The sequence below is a fragment of the Kogia breviceps genome, chromosome 1, assembly GCF_026419965.1.
Source record: "Kogia breviceps isolate mKogBre1 chromosome 1, mKogBre1 haplotype 1, whole genome shotgun sequence".
NCBI classification, from domain to species: Eukaryota; Metazoa; Chordata; class Mammalia; order Artiodactyla; family Physeteridae; genus Kogia; species Kogia breviceps.
Genome location: NC_081310.1, coordinates 123,079,146 through 123,097,485, shown reverse-complemented (window position 1 = coordinate 123,097,485; position 18,340 = coordinate 123,079,146). Strand labels below are relative to the sequence as shown.

Sequence of the window (18,340 nt, the reverse complement as noted above, 5' to 3'; positions counted from 1 at the left end):
TTCTCTAGGAGGTGGATCAAAAAGGATCTTGCTGTGTTTTCCTCTAAGAGTTTGATAGTGTCTTTTTAATCTAATTACAACATTACAGACATTTTAATGTATCATATTTGAAAAAATAATTGAAATTGCAAATGTTGGATTTTTTTCCTTAAAATTATAAGTTATAATACAATACTCAGGAATGGTTTAAATACTATTAAGTCTACTTTCCTGCCATGCTTTTCATTGGATGTCTATATTATTTAGTAAAAAATAGCAATATTCTGGAATTCAGGAGACCTGATAATAGGTAGAGTGTGTGTTAGTAAGGATAACTTTTATACTCTGTTAGTTGATAGATTGCTATTTACTGAATTTTGTACTCTAAATAAAATTTCTAGACTAGACAATTCAATTGATCCTCTTGGGATAGATTTCAAATATATATTTTGCAGGTATAGTTAAATAAATATTGCAAAGTTTGATTCAGAAACTGATTTGCCACTAAAGCAGCTATATGTAACCCAACTTTTTTTTTTTCTTTTTAGCAAAACTTGAGAGAGCAGTGTAGTATAACTAACAATGAAGCCAAAACCCTGTAGTCAAATCAGGCTTTCACTGTTAGGCATGCGGTGGGCGTACTGAAAGATATCTGCTGAATATTTAGTAATAAGAAATCTTGCTACACTATAGTATATAGACTATATGATTTGTTGAAAAGCAGTAGGAAAGGAGCCATGTTCAGTCATTTGGATAGAGGTACAACATATGTCATAGTTTTAGCACATGAAGGGAAATGGAATTGCTTCTAGTTTAAAGTCATGTACAAGTGGATTTTCTACAGAGTGAGGATTTGAGGGGAACTGAAAGGATATTGAAAATGGTTAATAAAATAATAATGTACATTTAAGCTCTTATAAAATGATGAAAAATAATCTAGATATTGAATTTTAAGGTATTGATTTTATATCATTTTGAAACATCCCACTGTATGCATAGCATGTACTTAATATTTGTTTACTGTTACGTTTATGAAATCCCCAGCTGTTCATGATTTTGTATTAGATATTTTTCCAAAGGTAATCCAAAAGGATAAACAATGTATAAAAGGAAAAGTTTGAGGGCAGATGAGTTTGTTAGTTTGTTTTAAGTCTAAAGTTAATTGTATTATAAGAAAGAACCTTTTTCTTTTAATACAATGAGATATCACTTCACACCATGTGAAGTCGATGGCCTTAAAAATAAAAAAAGGAAAATAACAAGTATTGACGAGGATGTGGAGAAATTAGGACCCTCATACTTTACTGGTGGGAATGTAAAGTGGTGCAGCTGCTGTGGGCAACAGTTTGGTGGTTCCTCAAATGATTAAACGTATACTGACCATATGAACCGACAATTACAGTCCTAGATACATACTTCAAAGAATTGAAAAGAAGTATTCAAACAAAAACTTGTATATAAATGTTCATAGCAGCATCATTTTCAAGTGTTAAAAGGTGGAAACAATCCAAATGTTCATCAGCAGATGAATGGATGAAAAAAAATGTGGTGTATTCGCACAATGGAATATTATTCAGCCATAAAAAGGAAGGAGGTACTGATACATGGTACAACACATGGGTGAACCTTGAAAACATTATGCTAAATAAAAGAAGCCAGACAAAAAAAGGCCATGTATTGTATCATTAGTTTATATGAAATATCCACAGTAGGGAAATCTGTAGAGACAGAAAGCAGATTGGTAGTTTTACCAGGTGCTTTAGTGACTGCTTAATGGGTATGGGGTTTCTCTTTGGAGTGATTAAAAAGTTCTGGAACTAAATAGCGGTGATGGTTGCACAACATTGTGATGCACTTATTGTCACTAAATGGTACACCTTGAAATGGTTAAAATAGTGCATTTTGTACTGTGTATTCACATTAAGGCATGTTTTGAAAAAAAGAGGAAGAATCTGCTTTTGTTTTAGAGTGTATACATTTTAAGAAATTTTGGGAGAGCTGCTATAATAAATGAGTTTTTGTATCCAGGGCTCTCTTTCTAGTGCTCATTGTTTTTCCACATTCATGCAAGGTCAGGTTATTTCAGTGTTTCCCAGAGTGTGGTATTCAAAATTATTTTAGGTTATGTGGATATTATTGCTTAAAATGAGGATAAGAAAAAATGAGTAGATCTAGAGAAAAATATGTAGCAGATAATAACATAGGTGAGAAGTAAATAGGCAAAGTTCATGATGATGTTATTCACATGAATGAAGTTTCAGAAACGCTGGGTAATCTCAAATTCTGATTTTTCTGGTGAGTTCAATTTAGATAATGACCGTCAAGTAAATCTTGTATGTCTATAGTTGATGAACTGGGGACTGGAAAAGGAGAATGGAAAAATGATTTTTAGTTTTAACATTTTTGTCTGATCCCCTAGCAAAAACAGATCCTAAAAATGAAGAAGAAGAAAAGCGACGAATTGAGGCCCGGCGAGAGAAACAAAGGCGCAGAAGAGAAAAAAACAGTGAGAAATATGGAGATGGATACAGGTTTGTGCTTAGTAGAGTCTGAAAACTGGACTCATAAAAAACCTGTTTCTCGGGTTTAGGGGTGGGAAAATTGAGTAGATGGCCAAAAGGTGCAAACTTCCAATTATAAATAAGTTCTGGGGATATATTGTACAGCATGGTGACTATTGTTAACAATACTGTATATATATTTGAAGTTGCAAAGAGAGTAGATCTTCAAAGTTTTCATCACAAGAAAAAAAATATAACTAGTGAAGTGTTGGACGTTAACTAAACTCATTGTGCTCATCATTTCACAATAGATACATGTATCAAATAATTATGTTGTGCATCTTAAACTTATACAATGTTATATGTCAATCTCAATAAAACTGGAAAAATAAAAAAAGAAAAGATATTTTTTTAAAAGCTGTAGTTATTGGTGTCTTAAGCTGCTGCTGTAGTTGTGTAGAGTTAGCCTGTGTTTGATTCCTGTCTCAAGGATATTGACAAATATATTCAATTTGCTACTCTCCACCTCTCCCACAACAATTTGGTTGTCAGGGTCTAAAAGAATGCTGTGTAATTGTCCTTGGGACTTTCAAGCCACTGACAATCACTCTACAGATTTTAAAACTGGAATTCCTGATTTTTATACATGCACAAGCAATTATCTGGCCAAAAGAGATTGTGATATGTCATTAATTTTATGATACAGACTGATTTCAGAGATGCAATAAGGAAAAATATATCTTAGAATTGATAAATTATTGTGTTTAAGCAAACAAAAACAAAAAAACCTGTTTCCTTGAAAAGACACATATATCAATTCGGATGTGAAAAAATTCCTGAGAGTCAAATGAAAAGGTTTGATCAAAGATATGTAGGAATGGGACTTCCCTGGTGGTGCAGTGGTTAAGAATCCGCCTGCAGGTGCAGGGGACATGGGTTCAAACCCTGGTCTGGGAAGATCTCACATGGTTTGGAGCAACTAGGCCCGTGTGCCACAACTACTGAGCCTGTGCTCTAGAGCCCGCGAGCCACAACTACTGAGCCTGCGTGCCACGACTCCTGAGCCCGCGTGCCACAACTACTGAAGCCCACACGCCTAGAGCCCTGTGCTCTGCAACAAGAGAAGCCACCACAATGAGAAGCCCACGCACCGCAATGAAGAGTAGCCCCTGCTCACCGCAACTAGAGAAAGCCTGCACGTGACAACAAAGACCCAACAGAGCCCCCCAAAGAAAAGATATATAGGAATGATTTTGATTTTTTGATATTTACAGTCATCGCACAGTGGATTAATTCTAGGACCACCACCCCTCCTACCCGACCCCCACCCCCGCCCGACCCTCAAATAGCAAAATCTGAGGATGCTCAAACACCTCTATGAGGGTTTTCATCTTACTAAGATAAGAAAACTAAGGCCCAGAGAAGTTAAGTTGCCTGAGGTCACATAAGGGTGCTAGGAAATAAACCCAGCAGTAGATATCAGATCCTATACTCTTACTCAGGAAAGTAAATATAATAGTACTGTAAGGAATTAGTTGGAAAATGGAGACAAGAGGCAAAGAAACCAATTAGGAAACTAGTGTCATAATTCGAGGAAAAGGAAGTAACAAGAATATATGAGGTAGGAATAATTAAATGGCAGAAAAAGGGAAAGTTCATTCTGGAGTGGCTCCTGAGCTTCTAAATGAGTGCATTTGTCCAGTCCAGGCTGATTAGTCATCCTGAAGTGATTTTTAGAGGGCAGGGCAGGACTTTTGATCATCCAAGAGCTCTAACAGAGAGAATTATGGTTGTCTGATCTTCCACCTGGCTTTGTTGTCACTACTTTAGTGGTTTGGAAGCTTGAGGATGGAACAGAGTATAAAATAAGTAGTAGAACTTAGGAACTTGATACTGCTTGAAGTTTGCTCTGGCTTTCTAACTGATCTAGACTTGAAGTGGATAGTTTAGGATTAGATTAAGTAGATCCATTGATCCATCTTTCATACCCAGAAGCTCCAGTGTGGGCCAGCAATGCCAACTGGTATAATAACAGTGTCCAGACAGGTACTTAGATACTATCTGACTTAAGGTAAATTTAAATCAACCATTAAATGGAAGAGAGGAAATCATTTATGCTGGGAAAATTAATTTCATTGGTATAGTCTTATGAACTCTTTCTAAGTAAATAAGGTAATATTTAAAGAAAAACTTTTTTTCTTTACAGAATGGCATTCACATGTTCATTTTGTAAATTTCGAACATTTGAAGAAAAAGATATTGAACTGCATCTGGAAAGTTCTTCACACCAGGAAACATTAGATCATATTCAAAAACAAACCAAATTCGATAAAGTAGTTATGGAGTTTTTGCATGTAAGTAGCTGTTTTTGAAGTGAGAAGCACTTTATCTGACATTTGAATTGCTTATATTTTCATAGTTTCCCATCTGTCTCCCATTTTATGTTTCTAAGAATTTAATTTACTATTCACTTAAAGAGTTGTTTTAAAATTAGCTCAGAAGTAGATGTGAATTCCTCTTTCATAGATTTTAGATTTGTTCTTTGAGAGTACATTTTACATTTTTCACAGTAGTTTCTGGCAGAGGTGTCAGGAAAAAAATTCCTTTAACAGCTGTTTATTGATACAGAATCAGCTATCATCTGTTAACAGTCTTCTGTGTACCTGGTGTTGTGCTGGGTACTTTTCTTCATATTTCATTTCAGCCTTATACTGTCTCCTCTTTATCCTAAAAGATCATGCTCAGAGCAGTTCAGTGACTTTCAATAAATGGAAGTCTGAATTCAGAGCCAGAGAGCCTGGTGTTTGATTAGTGTCCTTTATATTATCAGAATGTGGTCATCAGTTCAACAGTTTTTCTTAAATACTTGCGGAAAGTGCTGTTCAGGCACTGAAGACAAAGACACTCCCCTCAGTGAACTAACAATAATTGGAAATTGAGCACACTCACACTTACACAGATGACACTATTAAGTGGAAGGCCCCAGAGTGATGGTGTAGGCAGAAGTGGCTTGGAGAAGGGGTGGATAGTTGGGGCCAGGGCTGGATCTGGCCCGCTAACTGTACATACAATTAATTTGGGCAAAAGAGATGGAGTTGGTAGAAGGTTAGAAGTACAAGGTTCATTTACTCCTCTATATTCTTGCAGAATTGTGTACCTTAATTAAAATTTCTTGCTGTAATTTTGTTCAACTGGTTCCTAACTGTTATTTAGGACTTTAATAGTCACCTGTCTTGAGAAGATCTTTTGCCTTTTCAGCTGTCATCGATCTCTCTCTCTGTGTGCCTAAAATACATCTTGAAAAGTAAATACTTTTTGTAGTTTCCTGGTACTTTATAGTAGTCTTTCCAACTAAATTGTAAGCTCCTTGAGAACATTTACTAGTTCTTATATAATAGATATTGTTATCTTCCATAGGCCAAGCATGGTGCTAGGTCTATACTCTCTGCTCACCGAAAACTTTTTGGATTCTTTCTATTTTGTTTTCTAGGAATGTATGGTAAATAAATTCAAGAAAACATCTATTCGTAAGCAACAGACAAATAATCAAACAGAAGTAGTCAAAATAATTGAAAAAGATGTTATGGAAGGTAAGTATTTAAACAAATTGATTTAGAAATTTACATATATGTTTTATATACCATAACCTATTTCAGTGTAAATGATGCCCGTTAGAGCAGGGGTCCCCAACCCCTGGGCCATGGACCAGTACGGGTCTGTGTCCTGTTAGGAACCAGGCTGCATAGCAGGAGGTGAGCGGTGGGCAAGCGAGCAAAGTTTCATCTGTATTTATAGCCACTCGCCATCGCTTGCGTTATCACTTGAGCTCCGCCTCCTGTCAGATCAGCGGCGGCATTAGATTTTCATAGGAGCTTGAACCCTACCGTGAACTGTGCATGTGAGGGATCTAGGTTGCATGCTCCTTATGGGAATCTAATGCCTGATGATCTGAGGGGGAGCTGAGGTGGTGATGCTAGCGCTGGGGAGCAGCTGCAAATACAGATTATCTTTAGCAGAGAGGTTTGACTGCACAGAAACCGTAATAAATCAATTGCTTGCAGACATATCAAAACCCTGTCAGTGAGTGGCAAGCGAAAACAAACTCAGGGCTCCCACTGATTCTGCATTATAGTGAGTTTTGTAATTATTTCATTATATATTACAATGTAATAGTAATAGAAATAAAGTGCACAATAAATGTAATGTATTACATGAAACATCCCGAAACCATCCCCCCCCCACCCTGTCCATGGAAAAATTGTCTTCCACAGAACTGGTCCCTGGTGCCAAAAAGGTTGGGGACCGCTGCAATAGAGTGATATAGTACATAGTCATATGTGGTTGGCCTGAGTGGGTTATCAGAAATGGAATCCTCTGATTCCTGTTCTCATGCTTACAAATTTATCACTACCTGCCCCTACGTCTTTCACTTCATTTCCTTCATAGAGGAAAACTCAGCTTTGCCTCCACATGGAAGATAACAGTTGTCCCTAGGTTCTGAGAGTGATTGGTTTCAGGACCTGCTGTGGGTACCAAAATCCACAGATGCTCAAGTCCCAAAGTTGGCTCTCCAGTGCCCATGGATGCAGAAGCCATGGATACAGAGGGCCGCCTGTACTTCTGTATGTCCTCTGTCTCTTTTATCCCTTCTCATAAGCCCCAAAGGAAAAGAAAAAAACATAGACACCTCTGAAACCTGTCTTTCTGTTTAAACAACCACACTTCTTTAAGCATTGTCCACACTGGTCTGTCTTTTTTCATTCTCATTTATTACTTTACCCACAGCAGACAAGTTTCTGCTACGATTAGTCTACTGAAACTGCTATGACAGAGGTTACCAACACCAACTTCAGTATGTTCTTTTGAATCATTATCTTTCTTCTGCATCGTTTTCCACTGATAATTGTATTCTTTGTGAATCTGTTTCCTCCCTTGGTTTCTGTGGTATCTCAGTGCCCTGATGTTTTCTTTATTCTCTTGTCATTTTTGTTCTTTGTGCTTTTCCTTCTCTACTAAGCTTTTGGAAGTTAGTATTTTTCAGTATTGTCAGTCCCATTATCATCTCTCTTTATATATCTTCCTGATGAATTAATTTACATACAGAGTTTAAATCAACATCTATATGTTGATTACTTATAGACCTATATCTTTAGCACAGATCTCTTCTAACTCTAATCTTCTATATCCAGCTGCCTACTGATATCTCTCTTTAGCAGTCTCAGAAAGTGAACATATCCAAAAAATTTATCCTCCCCTTGAGCGTCCTCCATCCCCAAAAGAAAACAAAACAAAAACTTAACAAATATCTTCTCATTTATCTTGGAAAGTGGCCCCATCATCAAAACCAGAACTTTGAAGTTAATCTTAGTACTCACCTTTACTATGTCTGTAGCATTGTGTTCTCTCTGTTCTATCTTTTAAATATGTACCAAGTCTGTTTCTTTACTTCCTCTTTAAATATTGAATTTGTTCAAAGCTTTATCTGTTCTCTTGGCAGTTACAGTATTTTTCTAACCAATTTCCTTACTTTTAGTTTTTCTTATCTTTAATTTTACTACATGATTTTATTCAAGAATTTTCAGTGGCTTCCCTATCCTCCACAGAATAAAGTTCAGATTCCTGGACATGGCACACAAAGCTGTTCATGATCAAGGCCCTGCTGTTTTTCCCTGTCGTCTCTTCTTTATAGTCTGTGCCCCAGCCATATTGAATTACTTGTAATTCCCGGAAAGTGCCATTTTCTCTTATAATCTTCCCTTGCATAGACAGTTGTCTTTATGTATCTGACGGAGATTGGTGTATCTTCCCTGCAGATAACAAAATCTGTGATGCTCAAGTCCCTTATATAAAATGGGTGTAGTATTTGCATATAAACTATGCATGTCCTCTTATATACTTTAAATCATCTCTGGATTACTTATGATACTTAATACAATATAAATGCTGTGTAAATGTCAGCATGGAATTCTGCTTTTTGGAACTTTCTGGAATTTTTAAAAAAATACTTTCTGCCTTTTAAAAAAATATATATATATTTAACATCTTTATTGGAGTATTAAATATTTTCTATTTAAAAAATTCAGCCATGGTTGGTTGAATCGGTAGATGTACAACCAGCAGTTACAGATGGTCATAGTATTAGTACCTTAAAATGTTACTTCAAGAATGAAATATAAGATCATGGGGATCTTTTTATTTAATTGAAGCTACATGTTGTCAACTGTTTTCTTAATCGAATGTCATGATAAGTTCAGTTGCCCAAAGGAAGAGCCAAGTCAATTTTTTCAACATAAAAAAATAATGGTTCTTTAAAAGTGATATAATTCCAAGGAAACTGGTGTGTTTCCAACAGTTTTTCATGTGCAGCATTTAAAGAAAATTCCTGTGAATATAACTTATTAATTTAACATATTTACTGAGGTCGTATTATGTGTCAGGCACTGTTGCTAAGAGCCAAACATACACAGTGATAGGCCAGGGAGCCAAAGCTGCTACTCTCTATTGGGATGTGCAGAAATCAACAAATAAAATAGGTGTTAAAAACATAAAGTAGCCTTCACCTGTAATACACCTCAGTTACCATTTTTAAGATCTAACATATGTTTTTGTTCCTTATGAATACAATTTTGACATATTTTTCCAATCCCTACCCACCCACGTTCATAAGCATGGAAATTCTTATTTTACTAGAAAATCAACTTTTTTTTAATATTATATTTTTTGGGGGTTGGACTTTTAGACCTCAGAGCATCAGTGTATAACATGATTAGGAAATATAATGTAATTATACTTTATAATTTTAATCTTTTATCCATATAGTTTTTAATCTATATATGCAGATGTATGAGATACAGCAAAAGAACTCTACCTATATACTCTGATCCTTTTTTTGGAATAAGGGGTATAAATTATCATGGAAATGAAATAGTGAAAACTTGATTTGTCAGAAGTATGTGAATCATTACTTTTCTTATTAATAGTTGCGTTTCTTTTGTAGGTGTTACTGCAGATGATCACATGATGAAAGTAGAGACTGTTCACTGCAGTGCTTGCAGTGTGTATATCCCTGCTTTACATAGCTCAGTTCAGCAGCACTTAAAATCTCCTGATCATATCAAAGGGAAGCAGGCAAGTTTTAATTTGTCTTAATGAAGTCATTGAATTATTCATTAATCCCTTATTGCCGTTTAAAGGCTATTGTTTCACACCTACTTACTTGTGTACAATCCGATTAATCTCATGAGTGAATTACTGTAAAGATACTTAGTGTAATATAGTGGTTAAGTGTAGTATTTTGGGCTCTGGAGCATGACTTCTCTGTTTGAATCCTGGTTCAGTACATACATGTGTTAAGCAAGTAATAAACTTTTCTTTGTCTGAATTTCCTTATCTATAAAATGAGGATGGATAATCACTCTTCTCTTATGTGACTGATTAAGGATTAGGTTAATTAAAATATAAAAGGTACTTAAAGTAGTGCCTGGCACATAGTAAGCATTCAGGAAATCATAGCTGTTGTTGAACGGTTCTTTTTACTGTTAACATTTTTTAAACGTGGTACAAAATGATTTTATGAGTGTGTGTTTGTGTATTTTAGAACAAAAAAGAAAGATTTGATTATAGCATACATTTTGATGACTGGGAAAAATAAATTTGAAAAGTAGGATTACTGGGCTTCCCTGGTGGCTCAGTGGTTGGGAGTCCGCCTGCCGATGCAGGGGGCGCGGGTTCGTGCCCCGGTCGGTAGGATCCCATGTGCCGCGGAGTGGCTGGGCCTGTGAGCCATGGCCGCTGGGCCTGCGCGTCTGGAGGCTGTGCTCCGCAGCGGGAGAGGCCACAACAGTGAGAGGCCCGTGTACTCCCCCCCCTCCCCACACACACAAAAGTAGGATTACCAGTTACTATGTATTGTTACGTTTTTAGTAGAATTTACTCAAAAATTCTAGGAAAAATTTACTGTTTTCTTCTTGATTAGTATATTTCTGCTTCTGTGTTTTATTTAGTCAAATTTATTTCAAATAAAAATATTTACTTTGTGAGAAATTAGTTTGTTTGAAAAGCAAATTTTAAAATTCAAATATTAAAGACTTAAGTTTTAAATAGAGAATTCCTGAGTCTTAAATTCATATTTTGTATTGACGTGAACCTCATTTAACTCAGATTTTTTTAGCCACTTTGAGCACGTACAGTCTTTTTTTAAATCTTTGTCCTTTCTCTTTTTTGATATTCCCTTGACACCTTTTTGACAATTAGACATTCCATTTTATTACCTTTCCTCCTTTATATAATACATTCTTGTTCTATTTACAGCCCAGAGAAAGACTAATTACTCTAGCAGTATGAAAAATTAGTCTTTCTCTTTTTGATAGCGTGGAAATGAATAGTTGGAGTAGCTGGGGCTGGGGGAGTTGGATGTAGCGTGAAAAGGAGAGAAAACAACTGTTTAGTAGACCCAGACTTAGAGTGTTTAGTGGCTAAGTGTTTTTTGCTGAAGTTGATTGGCTTTTTGAATCTTCATTGTTTTAATTCATAGATGATTTAGATTGTGGTCACAGTAGCTCTTGTTGCTTTATAGCTTAATTTGCCAGAAAATAAGTCATTTAATTCTAAGGATTCGAGCATGCAGTCATTTTAATTAAGGAAATATTTTTCATGGCATCATTTTCAAGTATCTCAGTGTGTTCTGTTTTTCATAGGCTTATAAGGAACAAATAAAAAGAGAGAGTGTCTTGACTGCTACAAGCATTTTAAATAATCCAATAGTGAAGGCGCGATATGAACGTTTTATTAAGGTAAGATTTTAGTGCAAGAACTTTAGGTTATATTGTAGTGTTGTAATAGTTAAATGATGATATGGTAACTCTTTGTGATATATAATATAGTACAAAATGAGAATTTTACTTAATATTGTACACATAGGTAAAAAAAATACCTTCTTTCCTAATTATTGGGATTTGTTGGGGGAGGGAGCAATAAGCCATTCCTTTCTCATTGCCTGTCTAGCTCTGGGTCATTTGAGAGATACACAGGAGTCTGATAGAAGACCCAAATGTCAGACCCAATATTATCCTTGATTTTTAAAAAAAAGAGTGACTTGGTAGATATGTCTGATAGTCTAGTATTTCACTCCTGGACAGACTCACCTCCTCCCAACTTCTGTTACTGGTTCAGCTGGACAGCAATGGGGTTCTCCTAGTCTATCACATGGCATAGAACAGAGTAGAAAGTACCCTTTCTGTTGCTAAGAAGATGCAAAAGAGGGTCTTGATGCCCAACTCAATCCCTTCTTTCCCCTCTTTTGGGTCTTCCTAGCAAAGAGAAATTCCAAAGAGGAATGATGTATCCAATTTGTATTTCTTTTTCTAAGCATACCAGTTAGATAAGTCATTCCTCTTCCTTGGATAAAAGTTGGAGGGGAAGTACGAATATCAGATATGTTGCTTCAGAAAAAAGCTCCCTCATAGAATCAGGAGGCCAGGAGGAAAGAGGTTTGCTTCTAATGTTAGGAAGCTCAGAGTTGAACAGTTAGGTATACCTGGCCTACTGCTTCTCAGGATTTTTGCTATATATTATTCCAGTAATCCTTTATATGTTATGAGCACTTATTGTATAAATAAGAAACTTATTATTATTCCAGAAATTAATAGAAAATTTTAAAGGTTCATTTTTGAGTCTTTATAAAATAATACCTCATTTAAAATCATCCTGCACTGAAGTGAGCCTGTTATGTTGAAGATTTACAAAAGTGTTATATACGTTAGTAACTAAATATTTTATAAATTAGAGAAGTTTTGTTTATTTTGGCTGTTGTGATTAATAGGTACTATTTGATCATTAAATTGTTATATATGTATATCTAATATAAATATATATACTTAGTGATCATAAAATTATTCCTCAACCAGATGACTTCCAAGCTGAATAAATCTCAGTTCTTTCAGCTTGTTCCTGAGGGCCCTATTTTCTGATTTGTCCTATTTGGCACTGTTTACTGCACTCTTGACACCACTTTAAAAAAGTGAATGCAGCCCTAATTGAAATCCAATTTTGTGGGAGATATGGCATCAGAAAGATTAAAGCACCTTAGCTAAATTAGGAAATAGATTAAAGCACCTTAGCTAAATTAGGAAATATTAAATTTTTTATCCTTGCTGTATCACAAACTTTTGAGAAGTTAATGGTTTCTATTGATGTATGAAAGTAATATTTAATGGGAGAAGAATACAAATTAGAATTTCTATGTAGGATTTTCAAGCAACACTTTAGAGTCACTTCATGGAATGGGAGACATCACTAAGTGGGAGTGTCTTGCTTATGTGCATCTTTTGGAAAAAGTACCTGAACTGAGGAGAACTCTTCTAGAACCTTGTTACTCCGTATGATCCAAGGATCCAGCAGTATTGACATCACCTGGGAGCTCATTAGAAATACAGTTTCAGTTCATATCTGGGCCTGTTGAATAAGAATCTTCATTTTAACAAGATCCCAGTTGATTTATATACATGTTAAAATTCAAGAAGCACTGGTGTCACATGACTCAGTGATGTCCTTTGTCCAGCATTCCTATCTGCTCTGTTCCCTGCAGTCTGCTCTGTTTCTAGCTGTTCTAGACGTCTGCAGAACATCTTCTGCTCATAATCATCTCTGGTCATGGCTTTAAAACACTTTCATCTTTAAGTGCTCTCAGAATGACAAAATACCTTTTTAAATCTTTGCCCCGTGAAATAATCAGTTCATCAATTTCTCCCACTTCTCCAGCTATATCATCTTGTTCTGCCTTCACTCCCTGGCCTGGACACTCATGGTTAGCCCTTATGACAATGCAGTGCTGCCATTCTAAAATTCTTTACTTAATTGTTTTACCACTTACCAGTACTTAACTCTGCCATCTATGGTTAGCTTTACTAACTGTCGTTCCTGCTAAAAATATCATGAAATTATGCCAGTACTATGTTTGCCAGATTTTCACTGCAACTCACAATAATTTTACTTATTATCAATCAATGTAAGGTGCTTCCCTTAGTGACTATTTCAAACTTTCCACTCTTCACTTACCGGATTTCATTCTTACTCCCTTCACTTACCATATTCTTATCTCTTCTCTTGCTTTAGGGAGGTTGGACCGTTAGATGTGAGCTCTATAACTTTTCTCCTTTTACTTTAGAATTATGTATCTTTTTTCTCACCCTTATTGTTGTCTGTGAAGGAAAACACTCTTTTTTTGCCCTTCATCTGTGTTCTTGTTTTATCAGTTATCTCTCTCCTTACTTTCATCTGATTTGTTTTCCTGTTTATTATCTTACTCTTCTTCCCCAAAGAGACATGCTTAATGAGTTCCCTAAACTAAAAATGACTTAACTTTTCCTAGACTCTAGCCCTTCTTCTCTTATTATCTCTTTTCTTACTATCATATTTGAAAAGGTAATTAATCTGCATTGTGCTCTTTGCTTCCTATATATTATTCACTCTTTAATCTAGTATTTCCCAACTGGAGATGTGTGATTAGAATTCCCTGTGAAGCTAAAATCAAATAAAAAAACTGCCCAGGCCCCTTATAAAAGACCTTCTGAATTAGGGTTTCTCAAGCTTCTCTGATAAAGATTTCCCTAAATCTTGCTTAAATATGCAGATTACCAGATTTCTTTCCTGGACACTTTTATTCAGAAAGTTTAGGTCTGAAACTAATTCAGGAATTTGTGCTTTTAGCAAGAGCTCCAGTGCTTGATTAAATTAAAATATTGGAGTATGGGGTCTGGGCCTGTGTGTTTTGAGAGCTTAGGAGGAAATTGTGCAGATTCATTCTTGGGCAGTCATTGCTGTCCATCTTCCATTTACATCATACTTTTGAAACTCTTCTTTCTAAGATTACCAGTGACTTAATTTAATTTTCAGATAAAAAATTTTAACATTATTTTAAACATACAAAAGTAAAGGGAATAGTATAATAAATCCTTTAAGTACCCTTACTCAGTTTAATATTTATCAGCTTTAGTGAACTTTTTCAGTTCTTTTCTGTTACCTGTTTGTATCATTTGACACTGTTGATCTATTCTTGAAACTTTGTTTTGCCAGATGATATTTTACTACCCTGGGTTTCTTCCTGCACTGAGTATTCCTTTTCTAACTTCTGTCCCCATGTACAAGCCTTTTCCATAGGTTTTATTCTCAGCCCTTTTTTTCTGCTTACTTCCTTAGCCCTACCCAGGGCTTTCCTATTTAAGACCTGGCTTCACTATTCACTCTGTGCAGGCAATTCACAAATCTAAATATCTTATTTTGAAGTCTCTTCTCTTTTTTAGTTGCAAATGTTCAGTTGTCTTTTGGACATTTAGACATCTTAAATTCCAATTATATATAGCATATACCTGCTTATCTTTCCCCATCTTAATTTATCCATTCTGTTAATGGTGTCACTACATCTTTTACCCTTTCCTTTCCTGGGCTATTAGAGTAGCCCCCTCACTAGTATTTCTTCTCTTGCTACTTCCATTCATCCTGCATCTTCCTACCTGGGATATCTTAAAGTATAGTACCATCTTATACTTTCCTGCTTTAAAAACCTTCATTGCCTCTTCATGTCTTACATCATTAATATAGCCTTCTAATACGCTCCAGTTTATGAGACATCATCCAGATACATAATTTAAGTATTTAAATGAAATATTAAAATTGTATCTGAACGTTTAGTGAATTAAAGAGGTCTATTTTTTTAAAGTAAAAGTAAGGCATGATACCTAATATGTTTCTGATTTTCATTTGAGTTTTTAAAAGTGCTTGATTTTCATTTGAATTTTGTAAAGAGAACTTGCAACAGTAGTGCATTGAATATTGATGTAATTACATAGAACGTAAATCTTCATCTGCTTTGTTTTATGGAGTATAAAGTAATGACTTCAGGAATTTATATACCCACATTGGTATGAAATAAGCACTCAACAAATATTAAATGAATTTGTTATAAGTTGAAATTAAAAGTTTCAAATAATGTTTATTTTTAATGGTATAGCAAATAAAAATTTCACTGATTAAAAAATGAATGTGCTGACTTTAAAAGCTACTGTTTTTCATGTTTTTAGGGTGAGAATCCCTTTGAAATTCAAGATCATTCTCAAGATCAGCAAATAGAAGGAGATGAGGAGGAGGAGGAAAAGATTGACGAACCTATTGAAGAAGAGGAAGAGGAAGAGGAGGAGGAAGAAGAAGAAGTGGGGGAAGTAGAGGAAGTAGAAGAAGTGGAGGAAGTAGAGGAAGTGGGAGAAGGTGGAGGAGTAGAAGGAGTGGGGGACACAGAGGAAGGAGGGGACATAGAGGGAGAGGGGGAAGTAGGGGCAGTGGAGGAAGGAGAGGGAGAAAGAGAGGGAGTAGGGGAAGTAGAGGAAGAAGCAGCAAAGGAAGAGCCTGTCGGCTTCCCCGTTGACCAACCAGAAGAAAATTAAATATAAGGTATTAGTCAGTTTTAAAAGAAGCTTTAAATTTCTGTCCCAATGTGGAAAAGGGTAAGAATATCAGTAGTTTAAAATGAGAGTTAACACCCATGTTGCATGCATTCCACAGATTACAATTTGTTTTATATAATTTCTAAATGTTTGGCATTTGTTTAATAAAATGAAGGTAAGACTATTTTAGTTTAGTTTTTATAGCTACCTAACTTAGATTCAATGAATTGTTTGTATAATTTTTAAGCTTAATTTTTATTACTTTATTGGTGTTGAGGATAACAGATGTGTATTGTTAGTATATCTATTCTAATCATTTGAACTTAAATGCTGCTCTTGGGAGTATATATTCAAGTGTGCATTAATGTTTTGAATACTTACCCTAGAAGAGATAAATTGGGCAAGTATTTTGTGCTCTGTGTATTTTTTTACTGCATTGGACATTGAATATAGTAATTTGCGTTAAGATACGCTTAAAGCCTTTTTGTGACCATGTTTCCCTTTGTAGCAATAAAATGTTTTTTACAAAAACTCTCCCTGGATTAGCAATTTAAAATGAAACAGAGTTCATCAATTAAATGAGTATGTAAAATCAGGATTTGCCTTAATGTATGAGTTCAGCTTATAAGTGTTTTAAGATAATTGGAAGACTTGAATTATAAAAATTTACTTAACTTTTTTTTAAGTATGATTAAAATATTTTAAAACATGTTTCAAATAGAAGTCAGTCTGTAACTGACCTTTTTATATTTGTTTTAATTCATTCCTTTTCTCTGTGCCTGTGTCAGATCTTGAAATCTTCTTGGAAATACATTTGAATACAAATAATTTTTCATAGTTAAATTAGTTCTTTTGTCATGCCTGTTTTTGGCTGAAGAACCAAGAAGCAAACTATCAGTTTTTTTAAAAAGAATTATTTCTCTCTTGAATCTATCTCTCCTTTTTATAGCTTATATGCTTCATACTTAAAAGAGAAAATGAGATTGATAGATTATCTATTTTCAAATGACCATCTATGTCACTAAAAAAAGTAGTGCTCTTATTTGAATCTTTACTCTGGTCTCTTTTGAGAGGGGGACTCTTCCAGTGAAACTATCTTCTCAAAATTTTGAGGCATTGAATGGATGAACATATGGGTATATTAAGTAATTTTAAGGCATTAAGGGGATGAATGTATGGGCATTTGTAGAATTTCACAGATAATTTCTCTTTTTGCATACAACAAAACTTTTAAAAATAGATTTTTGAGGTCAATTTGGGTTTATTGTTGTGGGCTAGATTTGCTTATCTTTAAGCTGATGAAGTCCAAAAGACATTTATATCCGCTTGTAGGGATTTGGAGCCAGGTAAGAGAAATTTAGTTGAAAATGGGAGAAATTTGGATCCTAGCTAGGAGTCTGTATTTACTTAAATAGGCTGCAGAGAGCCTTTGTGCTCAGGAGTTCAGATTTTAAAGCTAATAGGACTTGATGGACCTTCCTGTTTTCTCTTTTATTTTAAAATTTGGGGGAAGGGCTAAGGTAAAAGGAGAATAGATCCCTTTGAGATTAGAATTGCAGGTGGCCTTCTGTATCCCCAGGTTCCGTATCCCCAGGTTCCACATCCCCAGATTCAACCAACTGCAGATCGAAAATATTCGGGAAAAAAAAATTTCAGAAACTTCCTAAAAGCAAAACTTGAATTTGCCAAGCACTGGCAACAATATACATAGCATTTATATTTTATATAGCACTCACATTGTCATTAGGCATTATAAGTAATCTAGGGATGATATAAAGTGTAGGGAAGGATGTGCGTAGGTTATATGCAAATACTATGTCCATTTTATATAACGGACTTGAGCATCTGTGGATTTTGGTATCTGTGTGGGTCATAGAACCAGTCCCCTGCGGATACTGAGGGATGACTGTATTGGGTTATTTTGGAACTAGTAGAGTGTTTAAAAAAAAAAAAGTGTCCCAAGTAATTTGACTGATATGTGAAACTTTTGGAATTCTGTATAACAAGAATCTGTGTAACAACTTCTAAGTAAATGTTTTAGAATGAGAGATAAAGAATATGTAAGTATTAATTTTTGTCAGAAATGTAAAAACCTTTATTCAGATTAGCTTATTTGCAGGGTATTAATAAAGTATTTTGTTATTGTACTTTATTCAGAGATTTAAATTTTATATATCTTATCAGATAATTTGTAGAGGGAAGTTTAGTTTGCTGGCAGACTAATTTTTGTGATCCTTAGTGTCTATATATTCAATATTTTTGTGATAAGGATTTATGTAATATCTATAATACCCTTTCAACTTCTCTTACCCAAGTATTTGTTTTCTTTATGAAAAGGCTAAACATGTAGTTCTAATAACCAAAGAAATTTATATGCAACACAGTTGTTTAAGCCAGAAGCCTAGGGACTATCCTATAGTCTTC

The 18,340-nt window shown here is 35.0% G+C and overlaps 1 protein-coding gene across 3 annotated transcripts in view; it reads left to right on the top strand.

The window, feature by feature from the left end:
• The window catches only part of ZNF326 (zinc finger protein 326), a 75,456-nt gene extending 57,393 nt beyond the window's left edge, over positions 1-18,063 (top strand). For all 3 annotated transcript variants that reach the window (XM_059063600.2, XM_059063630.2, XM_067043064.1), the window contains 6 exons: positions 2,399-2,510; positions 4,687-4,834; positions 5,971-6,070; positions 9,478-9,608; positions 11,177-11,272; positions 15,557-18,063. In XM_059063600.2, coding sequence (XP_058919583.1) covers positions 2,399-2,510; positions 4,687-4,834; positions 5,971-6,070; positions 9,478-9,608; positions 11,177-11,272; positions 15,557-15,916 — 947 coding nt within the window. In that variant the 3' untranslated portion in view covers positions 15,917-18,063. The remainder of the gene's footprint in view (positions 1-2,398; positions 2,511-4,686; positions 4,835-5,970; positions 6,071-9,477; positions 9,609-11,176; positions 11,273-15,556) is intronic.
• The last annotated feature ends 277 nt before the right edge of the window (positions 18,064-18,340 follow it).